Source organism: Eschrichtius robustus, chromosome 17 (genome assembly GCF_028021215.1).
Source record: "Eschrichtius robustus isolate mEscRob2 chromosome 17, mEscRob2.pri, whole genome shotgun sequence".
Taxonomy (NCBI): Eukaryota; Metazoa; Chordata; class Mammalia; order Artiodactyla; family Eschrichtiidae; genus Eschrichtius; species Eschrichtius robustus.
In genome coordinates this window covers 67,533,804-67,546,988 of record NC_090840.1, presented here as the reverse complement: position 1 = coordinate 67,546,988, position 13,185 = coordinate 67,533,804, and the positions used below count along the sequence as shown (strand labels likewise).

General features: G+C 42.5%; 1 protein-coding gene across 3 annotated transcripts in view; it reads right to left on the bottom strand.

Moving 5' to 3' along the window:
• DEPTOR (DEP domain containing MTOR interacting protein) overlaps positions 1 to 13,185 on the bottom strand; it is a 148,079-nt gene that overhangs the window by 103,706 nt on the left and 31,188 nt on the right. For all 3 annotated transcript variants that reach the window (XM_068525539.1, XM_068525540.1, XM_068525542.1), the window contains exons 2-3: positions 4,403 to 4,581; positions 3,251 to 3,374 (exon numbers count right to left, since the gene is read on the bottom strand). In XM_068525539.1, the coding sequence (XP_068381640.1) occupies positions 3,251 to 3,374; positions 4,403 to 4,581 (303 nt within the window). The remainder of the gene's footprint in view (positions 1 to 3,250; positions 3,375 to 4,402; positions 4,582 to 13,185) is intronic.

The window sequence follows — 13,185 nt, the reverse complement described above, 5'->3', positions numbered from 1 at the left end:
GGTGGCAGTTAGGTCATGCAAGTTAAGTACTTATTAAATTACTTCTCCTAGTGCTAATTTTACAAGCAGTTTGAAGAAATAAATTTTCTTGGAATTGAGACACTGAACACTAATGACTAGAAAGCCAACTGCACACAGAAAAAGTACAGCAAAATTGATCAACTCGTCCAGGGATCAGAAAGTTTAGTCATCCTTTTCAGCAAATATTTACCATCTACAACTGGCCGGGAACATGTGAAACCATAAGAAATACAAAGAAGGATAAAGCAGTCCCTCTCCTTAAGTTTCTTAGTCTAATGCCGTAAACAAAATGAGATGAAAGTTTAACACAGTTCTTTCATGGGGTAAACACACAGTACTGGCACCTAACTCAGTCTTAAGGGGACGCGGAAAAGGATTCTCAGAAAAGGTGATATTGAACACGAAGCCAGGCAGAGTCAGAGTGAGCTAGAGAAAGGGCTGAGCGTGGCAGGAAGAGTCTTCTAGACAGAGGGAACAGTACATGCAAAATGTACATCAGATCACCACTTTACCACTCCTTACTGTCTGATGGCCTCCCATCACACTTAAAATAACATTTTCGATATCATGGCGGTAAGGGCCCTTCACGATTTGGTCCCAACGCATCTCCTACTCTCCCCCTTACTTCCGGCCCTCTGGACACACTGGCCTCCTTGCTGTCCTAAACTATGCAGAGCATATTCCCACCCGAAGCCTTTACCCTTGCTGTGTCCTCTGCCTTGGATGCTGTTCCACCAGACACACACAAGGCTCACTTTATTCAAATGCCACCTCTTCAAGGACGTCTTCCCTGTCCCCCCGTCTAAAATACCTCGTCGCCCTCAGTGAGTCTATTTCTCCTTCTATACTGAAAATCACCCATACTAAACTACATTCCTTTTCACGTGCTATCCCTTTAATGTCTTCCTCTTCAACTGGAATGCAAGGACTTCCCTGGTGGCACAGTGGTTAAGAATCCGCCTGCCAATGCAGGGGACATGGGTTCGACCCCTGGTCCGGGAAGATCCCACATGCCGCGGAGCAACTAAGCCCATGTGCCACAACTACGGAGGCCACATGCTGCAACTACTGAAGCCTGTGTGCCTAGAGCCCACGCTCTGCAACAAGAGAAGCCACCGCAATGAAGAGAAGCCCGTGCGCCACAACAAAGAGTAGCCCCTGCTCGCTGCAACTAGAGAAAGCCCACACACAGCAACGAAGACCCAGTGCAGCAAACAACAACAACATACTAGAATGCAAGGTCCATGAGGGAAGAGGTTTTGTCTATCTTTGGTCCAGGGCACATTTCCAGTATATAACTATAACTGTGCCTGGCAGGTGATGAGGGCTCAATAAATATTTGTTGAATAATTAATGAATTAATAAATGCCCTGAAGGCAGAGAGGAGACTTGGATGGTCTAGAGACACAGTTTAGTGTGAATGGCACATAGGATGTAAGGGGAGAAGCAACAGAAGGTAGGGCTGGAGTAAGTATTTTCTAGAGGGTATGAACAACTTTTTTCAACTTTTCTTATCATATCCATCCCATTAGTAAGAATAGTCCTCTAGGGACTTCCCTGGCGGTCTAGTGGTTAAGACTTCGCCTTCCAATGCAAGGGGGTGTGGGTTCGATTCCTGGTCCAGGAGCTAAGATCCCACATGCCCTGGGGCCGAAAAACCAAAACAAAAAACAGAAGCAATATTGTAACAAATTCAATAAAGACTTTAAAAATGGTCCACATCAAAAAATCTTAAAAAAAAAAAAGAATAGTTCTCTTTCAGACGTTTCAATTATTGCTAATCCCTGCTCCCATAAGGTGGTTACCCAGATCCCAAAAGATAATCGTAGCTAGAGAAGAGTATTACAGAATCCCCTGGCTTCCTTCCATGGAAATGACATGTATGTATTTGACAACATAAATTCTTATAGTTTGAAGAGACAATCAGGGTAATCTAAATACTTAACATCCGCTAGAATTTTCCAAAAGGAACTAAGAAAGTAAATGAAAGCAGCAACAAAACATATATACACACTCAAGCAAACAAATGGAGGTGTTGATGGATCCCTTCCATTCAAATTCATGTGAGTCAGGGAGATGAGGGATTTTCTATACTTGGATACAGAAAGCAAGGAATAAGAGAACTGGGGGAACTAGTACATATTGGGCATTAATTGGTTGGACAATGCCAGCTCCAGAAACCGAAGTGAACAGAACTGGGACAGAGGTAGAACACAGGACAGACAGAATCAAGGACAGTCATCAGTGTCATGTTAATATCTGAAATGGCTATCCTCCATGGGGTCTGACAACATAGCAGAGTTACTGAACCAACTATTTAAGTACTTGACACAGTTTATTCTTTTAATTCCCAGGACAGCACTAAACACCTAGAAGGGAGGTGCTATCACCCACTCCCATGTCATAAAAGAGGACATTGAGGTTTACAAAGGTAAGGTAACGGGGCTAGAACTCAAACTCTCTCTGGCTCTTAACCATCCGCTACTTAATCTGACCACCCAGGTGCAGCTCCCTCAGGCACCATCCCACTTATAGAGTAGGCTCTTTTATGTTATAAATACATGTTTTGAAAGGCAGTCAGAGTTAAAGAAAGGGTGCCATTGCCCCTGCACTCCTTTCTCGAATGGTTGCCCTGAAAAAAACAAGGAAGGTAGGGTGAGAAAGGGACCACGGAAATAGCAGATCAGCTCAGAGACAAACCAACTGGGAGATTCAATGTCCACCAACCAAATACTCCTGGGCCACAGTATATTCATCTGTTACAAAGAGCTGAGAGATTATTCCTCTTTGACCACCCTGCTATCTGAAGTTCTCTCACTATGCATCTCTTGACCTGAACTTGAACTTCCCCTGTACTTGACACTGCTTCTCTAACCATTTAAAAGACTAAACTTCTAAGTTAAATACTAGAAGATACTTGAAATACTTAAAAGAGAACTGGCAACTGCATCACTTGATGGCAAACATTCAGTGCCAACCTTCTGTTTTCACTTCTGGAGTTTTGTTAAATCGACTTAAATGTAGAAAATACTATTTAAATAAATTCTTTATTAAGAATCTTATGAAATCAACTCAATTTCTGGTAAAGAGAAAAGCAAGTGAGTGATAGAGTTTTCTCATATTAAAAGGAACAGTTATGTAACCATTCCACATGGAAGAGCCAGGCTGAAGTCAAAATGATGAAAGACTGAAACAGGCCTGCTTCTCACTACAAGATTACAGAACTTACTTCTCATACAGCCTCTGTCCTCTCATGAAGGCCTTCACTTCGTTGTCCAATGGGAAGGTGCCGTCATCCTTTCTAAAGCGATAGAAGAGTTTGACATCCTTGAATTCCTTATGCTCATCACACACTGAAAGACAATATACACAGAGAGGCAAATAAGAAAAAAATACCTCTTACTTAATTACTCAAATGAAGGAAGATTGCTAATTAAGATTTGTTTTATTACCTAATTTCTCAAGCACACTACTCTACGATTTAATACACAGTAAACTATTTAGCACAGTACCTGGCACAGAAAAGTGCTCAGTTTCATTAGCTATCATCATCATCATCATCATCATCTGTTAAAAGAGTCACAAAATTCAATTCATCATTCTTTCTACAAACTCTTCTTGAGCATGTTATTGGGGTAGGCATCAGCCTCAAAGAATATGAAATCTAGCGAGATTATAAGAAATGCCGACATGTAATTAAAATATGGCGTGATCAGGCTATGAAAGAGCTGAGGAGATATTCAGTGGGAGCCCAAAGGAGCACCCAGTACCCCAGCTTTGGGGAATGTACACATCTCTGAAGAGTTTGAATGTAAGTGGAGACCTGAAGAATGAGTAGAAAACAAGCAGAAATGCAGACAGAGGGCATTCCAGCCCAAGAGAATAACAGCATGCGAAGGTCTTGGCCAGGATTAGAGATTTCAAGGAGGCATGTTCATGAATGTTCACTGAACCACTGAGAGTAACAGCAAAAACTTGGAAACAACTTAAATGTCTATGAGTAGAATGGATAAAGGTGTGATGGCATACACTGCAGCGAAAATGAGCAAACAAGATACACTATCAACATGAGTGAATCCCACAAACAGCAAGTTGATCAAGTTGCAAAAGAATAAACATGCCTCTCCATAATGGCTTAAAACATTTAAAACAATATGTTACATTGCTAAGAGATGCATCTACAGAAAGGAAAAAATACAAAGAAGTCCAAGGAAATAAACCCAAATGCGTCTTGGAAGAAGGAAGGGAATGTAATTGGGGAGAGGTATACAAGAGACAAAGTAAAATGTTTATTTCTTAAATGGGTGGGTTCATATCTGAAATAGAAGATATAGGCCTTTGTTTCGTCTCGAGTTACCTTGACTGTCGCCACCTCACTCACCGTGATGAATAATGCCCCGGTCTGCTAATTTCTGCATGAGTTTAATTGCTGTCTCTCTGTCAGAAGCCTCTTTGTGTTCAATCAGCCAGTCAATCAGTTCTTTCGCAACAAAACAGTTTGGGTAGGTTTTGAGATGATGTCGCCTATCTTTAATAACCTTTTCTTCATGCAGCCTGAGCCTGGAAAGAAAATTTGGCAATCAGTTGAGGAATTCTGATAACACATTATCATTAAGCCAATCCCAGAGAACACTACAAAATGGAAGCCTGAGATGCATCAGAGTGCCATCCAAATACCTTTATGTCAGTGGGTGATTTCCATACTGTCAGAGCCCAGAGGCCCCAGGAAGTGATTCCACCCACAGACCTAGAGATGATACAGGTAAAGGGGAGGGACACCCAACCACGGACAACCTAGAATTCTCCTGTCACTCAGGAGACTGAGAAAAGCTTTCTTACCCCTACTCTGTCTCACTCCTTTCTCTCTCTCTCCACCAGTGGGCTTATGGTTTCAACCAACTAACAAACAAGACTCTAGAAACTTGCTGAAACGAGGTACTTCCTCTTCATCATGGACTGCTCAGGATCCACCATATTTGAACTCATTCAGTCACATAACAAATATGAATGAGTGTCTACCACCTGCCCATCAGGCACTTCCAAGCATTAGAGACATACGTCGGAAAATGGGCAAGATCCTTGCCCTTGCTGGCCTTGTTTTCCTAGGGGCAACAGGTAATCCTTTTGTGAGGCTCTTTACATAGATTAAATCACCTAATGCTCAAAAACAACCTCATTAGAAGTCATTATTACTCTCTCCATTTTTTTTTTTAACAGCAAAGAGAACTGAGGCCTCAGAGAGATTAGGTGACTTGACACACAGCTAACAAGTAGTGAAAGTGAGATTTGAACCCCGATGATCTCACTTTAGAGTCTGGCTTTCCAACTGCCACATCATGTTGCCTCTTGCTAGGGAGGGATAACTGAAGAATCCAGAAGAGATGGATAAAAGCTGTTGGACAAATACAACTTATTTACAGGCTGCCGGATTATCCTGGAGAAAAGTAGTTGACACAGAGTCTTCCCTGGCTCTCTTCAGAACCCAGTGACTTTTTTCCAACAGAGTCTTAAACCTGCCTTTAAAAGAAAAAGTTTCTTCCATTTGTCTTCCTTTCTTTTATCAGCCTTACGTTTATTTTTTAATTCTCAAGGGAAGGATTGAATTGGGTGAAACAGGAGGTAAGTTTTCTTCCTATTCAACCCACGTGACTCCTATGCTTCTTATATCATCATCTCAATGTTGTTGAGAAATGGGATTGACTGAGTAAATCACACAGTAACCACGTGACCTGGGCAAGTGACTTAATGCCTCTTTTTTCCTCTGTAAAATGGAGGCAACTAGGCCTACCCTGTCCTTGGCGATGTTGAGATTTGGGGCGTAATGTCTGTTAAGCACCAGCAAACCCAGTACAGTACCTGACACATAACAGGTCCCATCTACCTTTCTTCCATTTCCTAAGGAAGGAACTAGGTCCTACTCCTGCCTGTTTTTTGAACAGAGTGCACTGAATGGAATTTAATGTGTTTTGATAGCCCAAGGGTTGTGATTATGAGTTGGGAGCATACTGGGCTGGAACTGAGGCCTAGATGCTCTTCCTTGCTAGACCACTGTTATAGGCTGAACTGGGTTCCTCTGAAATTCATATGTTGAGGCCCTAATCCCTGGTACTTCAGAATGTGACTGTATTGGTGTTAGGGTCTTTTAAAAGGTAATTACCTTAAAATGAGGTCATTAGGGTAGGCCCTCATCCAATAGGAGTAGTGTCCTTATAAGAAGTGGAGATTGGGCTTCCCTGGTGGCGCAGTGGTTGAGAATCCGCCTGCCAATGCAGGGGACACGAGTTCGAGCCCTGGTCCGGGAAGATCCCACATGCCACGGAGCAACTAAGCCCGTGCGCCACAACTACTGAGCCCGTGCACCGCAACTACTGAAGCCTGTGCACCTAGAGCCTGTGCTCCACAGCAAGAGAAGCCACCGCAATGAGAAGCCCGCTCGCCGCAACTAGAGAAAGCCTCTGTGCATCAATGAAGACCCAACGCAGCCAAAAATAAAATAAATTTTTTTAAAAAAGATAAAAACAATGAACATCTTAAAAGAAAAGAAGTGGAGATTAGGACACAGACATGCGGAGGCAAGATCATGTGAAGACAGGAGGAAGGCGCCATCTACAAAGCAAGGAGAGAGGCCTCCGAAAAACCAATCCTGCCAACACCTTGATCTCAGATTTTTAGCCTCCAGAACTGTGAGAAAGTAAATTTCTGTTGTTTAAGCCACTCAGTCAGTGATACTTGGTTATGGGAGCCTGAGCTAAGACAACCACCAATTGCCAAAGAGGCTCCTGAGCGGTCTGGGGATGAAGGGCCCAGCTGGGGGAAGGGAGAGGAGAAGAGAGATGAGAGTCCTTACAGATATACACTGCATAGAAAGAAAAGAACCATTTTAATGCAGTTGCTACTGTATGCTCAGTATCGCACTAAGCATTTTCACATGAGCTGACTTAACTGCTACAACCTGAATGTTTGCATCTTCCACAAATTCACACGTTGAAATACTAAACCCTAAAACGTCAGTGATGAGGACGGTCAGGGACACAGGGCTTGGCTCTCATCTTGACACTGCCAGTAATTCCAGATGACCAAACTTCTGAGCGTCAGCACCGGTAAAACGAGGGTAACGGTATCTACCCTGATTGCCTCGTCACACTGTCACAAAGCTCATTAGTAAGAATAAAGACAGCATTTGAGCCCTTACTATGTGCCAGGCACAGTTTTGACTGCTTTATTGGCATTAACCCTCATGACAATTCCCCGAGGCTGGTAATATTAAAGCCACAAATGATACCAAAGTAGAGGTGTAATTATTAATAAAAAAATAAATGAGCCCTAATTAAAAAAAAAAAAAACCACATTCACATCCATGTGCTAAAGTCATCACATGAATCCCTCTAATTAATTCAGTGACAAAGACACTGAGTAATTTGTTTAACGTGCTCCAAGTGGCAGAATGCAAAACCTTAATTCTTAGACGGGATGTCTGTCAGGAATCTAAGAATAATGGAGACCAATTTATTTAGAAATTGAAATGTGCAATAAGCTACCATATAATTTGGTGGAGGAGGAATATGTTATGAGCCAAGAGACAAGTTTCAGCTCCTGTAAATTTTCCAACTTAAAAAAAAATGTATTAGGTAATGTTTAACTTTAATTACTACAGAATAGAACCTTTCAGTTACTATCCTGTCAACCCTGAGCTTGGTGCTAATTCTTAAGCATACTTGATTCCCTCTGATTCCCACCCTGCACAGTAAGAAGCTCTGGTCACTACCCCTGCAGCCCCACAAGGACCTAGTGTATTTCCATGTTTAGAAAACTGAGCAGAAATATGATGGAGGGGAAAGAACTTTGAATCTGAGAGGTAGCATAGAACTTGATCTTTTTAGACATGTTACCAGGGGTTAAAAATGTTCAATAACTGTGCTACCTTCTGTTTTTCTTTGATAGTCAGAGACACAGAATTCTAAAAATGAGCATTAAAAATTATATATTCCAGAAAAGCTATCCCAATAAAGAGGTAAGAATTTTCATACTCTAAATAACCAAGTGTTTTGCCTAGCACTGTGGGTATTTAATAAATATTTTGGTGAACAAATAAATACACAGGGGCACTAAGAGAAATGACACCCCTTTCTAAAAGGTCGGGAGGCTTCTCACTAAAAAAGTGGGAGTTCCCACCCCACAACTTAGTAAACATCTAATATCATGGAATTCATCTTTTGTAAAATAACTATTTATATGCTTTCACTTCTAGGGCAATCGATTTCCAAAGTCTTAATCCCTGTTGTGTGGATGTAAATGTGGTTTGTTTGTTTGTTTTGGCTGCACTGTGTGACTTGTGGGATCTTAGTTTCCCGACCAGGGACTCAGTAGTGAAAGCGTGGAGTCCTAACCACTGGACCACCGGGGAATTCCTATGTATATGTGTTTTGTTTTTTTTTAAAAAGCATTTCCGTTTATTTGAACTCAAGTTACTGCTTACAAATTTCCACAACATTTAATACACTAATATGCATGGAGATCACCAAGAAGGACAGGCAATATTTCAAAGTCTTGTGGAAAAACAGAAATTTTGCGTAGTTGAGCCTCTCATGGAATAGCATTCTCTGGAAAGACTCTGTAAGATACTGAACTGGGGCTGAAAGCCATACTTTTAAACATGGTGTGTTGCCTGGACACGTCAGTCAGTCGCCTTGTCTGCCATGCTCAACAGCCCCTTCGATTCAAAACTGCCTTCCACACCTTACCCACACCAGGCAGGGTTCAAACACCCCGTGCCTGTCCTCTTTGCACAGGGCGGCGCCTGCCTGGAAGAGCCCTTGACTTACAGAGGCCCCTGCACACGCCCACCAGCAGTTCAATGAGGGCACCAAGGCCACAAGATTCTACCCAGTTCAAGTGACAGTAATTAGCTAAGCCAAGCAGAATGGCTCCATCCAAGATTTAAACTAGAGCTGAAGTTTTCAAACCCTATTTGTGCTGGGACACTTTTTTCAAGTGGAACTTACCTAGGAGTCAATGTAGAAAACAGAGCAATGTGGAGTGCCCTGGCTAAAAGCGGGTAGGGCTCCCAGGTCCAGGATGTTTCCTGGTTTTCCCATTTGGTTCTCCCATGTCTACCCTCCACATCCCCCAGACCATCTACATGGAGTTTTTAGAACACAGGTTAAAAATCCTCAGTATTACAAGACACTGAGGAAACTGAGCAACCAGGAAGGAGGGGGGAGTGGTGAGGCAGGCCAGCTCCAGGAAGCCAGAGGGCAGGAGAAAGAGCCCTGAAGCCACAAATGAGAGACAGCAAGAGACACCTGACCCTGGAGTGCCTTGGTTCATTAGAGTTTTCCAGTTCTTCTTCCAAGCTACATACACTCTAATAATAATCAGAACAGGACCAATCCTTTCAGGTGGCTGTAAAAGCCTTGACTACCTGGATCCAAAATAACTTCACCTACCCAGGCTCTAGGGAGGCCTTCACCTTGACCCCAGGCCGCCTCCCAAGCTTCCTCGCCCTCTCTCACCTCCAATCACAAGCGTGCCTGTCTTAGAGTCTGGATGTCCTGGATTCTTCTCCATCACCCTCCAGGCCCCTGCTCAAGACAGAGACCCCTCTGCTTAAAATGCTCCCTCCTCCTGCCTGCAATAATTAAAAAAAAAATTCTACTTGCTCTTCAGCTTAAAAGGCACCTCCTCGTGAACATCTTCTCAGCCTTCCAAAGCCAGAAAACAACCTTCACTCCTCTGCTCTCCCACAATATTTTACAGCCACTAGTAAAGAATTCATCCCACTGTATTACAACTAGATGAAGCGAAGGATGCTAAGGGAGAGTTGTTTATCTGATTTTGCAATTCTAGTGCTTAGCACATAGTAGGGGATAGAGCCTCATGGATGTGGAAAATCAGTTAGCGCATACCATGTCCTCAGCCTTGAGGTGCATAGGGCAGAAGAGTCTTCTGAATAACATAGCGCACATCGATCCACATTGAACCCCTGGGAAAAATAATCATCCCTGTTTTAGCTATATTTTCGACACCACTGGCCAAGGAATTTAAATACAAAAACCACCTTCCCATCATTCATTTCAGACAGCTGGTTCACAGGCTTTAGAGTCAAGGTGATTCTGTAATATTCTATTCGTGGCCAGCGAACCAGCTGCTGAAATTGCATCCGACAATTTCCTCTTCCAGCCCTAGGAGAACAAACACTATCGAGTGCAGGGTGTTAATAATCCTGAAGAAATTACTGTCCATAGGAAAAGAAACGCAGAAATTGTTTTTCAAAAAATAGCTGGTAGAAAACTGCAGCAGGTTGCAGGACTCACGGAACAAAAGGGGGACAGAAACCACACATTCTCATTTAAAAACAGCGTCATAAATCTCAGCTGAAGTAAACAGTTTAATTAAAAAACACAGCAGGCTGAACAGTGGGGCTGACAGTGTGAGCCTTGTGATTTGGGCAACAGCACTGACATAGATGCGCTTTAAACCAAAGCCATTGTCCCTTCCAGATGTTCAGCAACAGCCAATATCTGTCCCTGGGGATCGGAGAACTTACAGAAAATCACTCTAAATCACCTACCCTTGAAAGGCCCTGAATCTAAAAGGATGAGAAAAAAGACAGGAACAAATGAAACCTAACACACTGCATTTCCTTTTCATGTTTGGATTTATTTTATAATTAAAATTCCAAATTATCAAACTAATGTATGCTCCTGGTAGATTAAAAAACTTCAAATATGTATAACCCAAAGCTGGGTAACTGGTGATGAACTGATACTTGTTGAAGCTAGGAGATGGGTGCACGGGAGTTTGCTGCACTATTGTATTGATTACTTTGGGATGGGTTTGAAATTTTCCTTGACCCCCACTTTTCAAAGGAACCCAGTATGAATAGTTGCTTATGTATTCTTGCAAAAATCTATTATGTCCATATGTATGGTTATATATGTACACTTTTATGTGAAAGGATCGTAATAGACATTTCAAGTAGTTTTGCTTCAAGAAGATGCTTGAATTCTCTCAACCTGATGAGAACAACAGGACAATACAGACAGTGGTAGGAAGGAGAGTGCAGAACTGGTTAATATAACCGGAGTACATGTGATTCTGGAGAGCCAGAAGGAATTGGTCTCAGACTGAGCGTGCGTGCACACACACACACACACACACACACACACTATGCAGAAAGCTTCAGTAACCACCTTCTATAGTGTTAATGTCAAATGTTCCATCAGTAAGACTCCTTTTCAGGAGGGTAGTAAGCAATGGCTATATGAATCAGGAACAAAGTCTAAGTCATAAGTTCTACACAGAGCCCTTCCAGGGCTCATGTCAAGTCAGTACAAAGCAAAGTCCCATGTACGCTGTGTGTCTTGTCACCCCAATGAATTGAGATGGTAAACACACCCAGGAAGGAAGCATGCTTGATTCCAAGTCTCATATATCACGCGCTGTATTTGAAATCATGATGAAGGAGCATTAGGAGACATAATAATTAGGAGAAATAATAACAGTAATACTTTACATCTGAACAGAGCCGAACACTATCAGAACTGAGCCTAACAATATCCCCGTGAATCAGGCAGGCCTTGTCATACTCATGTGACAGATAAGGAAGCAGGCTCAGAAAAATTAGTGACGTACTCAAGTCACATTTTTAATAAAGAGTAGGGTTAGGATTTGAACCCAGATCTTCTGATTTCTATGTTCAGAGAGCTTTCCATGCCATCAAACTTTAAATAGAAGCACCTGTCTTCTGCCCATTTTATGCTCATATAGGCCAAGAAGGAGAAAACATTCTAGGTATGCTAAAGTGCCATGGTAAGGTGAAAATTCATGCAATTTATACATCACACAGATACTACCACATAAATACAGATGGGGATCACAGAAGCGCCTACAAAAGCAGTCATCGCATTGTCTTCATGTTTGCACTGAGCCAATGTTGTATAATTAAGATGACACCCCTGGGGGGGGGGGTGGAAATGGACATGGTAAGTTACACCATCCCAGAGAGGCAGCATCAGTGCGGAACATATAACAAACACTTTTCAATGACATGCGCATAAAAGCTCATGAGGCCCTTTAAAATCCCTCATCTCATCCTTGAGATAAGATGTAAATACAGGGGCAAGACAGGAAGGTCCCTAAGTCAGCCTTCCTTATGTCATTAGACCTGAGATTTTCACTGACTTCTTCCTCCACGTGTGCTTTTTTCTAGGAGGTGTCCATTTCCAAGGAATAAAGAACAATAGCATCAACCTCCAGCTCGGATCTCTTCCTCTGACGAGTCAGAAGAAAGGTGCTCTTCCCACTTACAATGCGCCTTCCCAAGAAGCGCCAAGATTTTTTCCCAAACAGGTCATTATTTGTTTACGTACCATATCTAGCAGAATCAGGCCTCTAACTGCCATTTTACAGGTGAAGAAACAAGCCCAGAAAGGTTTGTGGAACGCACTGAGGACACACAGTGACTTACAGGACCAGTACTCGTTACTGAGTCAACCGATCCTTGCTGTCTTGGTAAAGGACCAGGCAGCACTCGTACTGCTTGGTGGCCGCTTCTGGTTCTGGCCCCCTGGCCCCGTTGTACCCCTCTGAAATGAGAAGATGCTGCATCCTGACTCCTTCCTCCCAAAACAAAGAGGTTTGCTCTTCACTTAGAATAGTAGTTCTCAAACTGGGGCAAACTTTATGTCCCTCCCTTACCCCTGTTCTCCAAGATCCAGCGCAGGGCCAATAAATGGTACGATTCAGATGGCAGCAAGTGGGGAATAAGAAAGTATAGCTTTCAGGGAGGAATAGGGACTCAGTTCCATTAGTTAGCAAATTCCCTTCCTGCCCTCCTCACTGGCTATTCATCATTCACTAATAGCCAAGCTGTGAAACCAGACTGACTGGGGTTCAAATCCAAGCAATATCCGTTACTCACTGTATAACTTTGGACAAAGCATTCAACTTCTCAGTGCCTCAACTTTCTCATCTATAAAATGGGAATAGTAATGTATGTCTCATACTGTGAGGATTAGATGAGAGACTATGTAAAGTGCTTGGCACATAGCAGGCTCTTGATAAATGTCAACTCTTACTGCTATTATTATTATTATTATTATATAATATATAATTGTCAAATTTTGCCAGACGTACCATCAAGATGCCACTAAATATGCATTT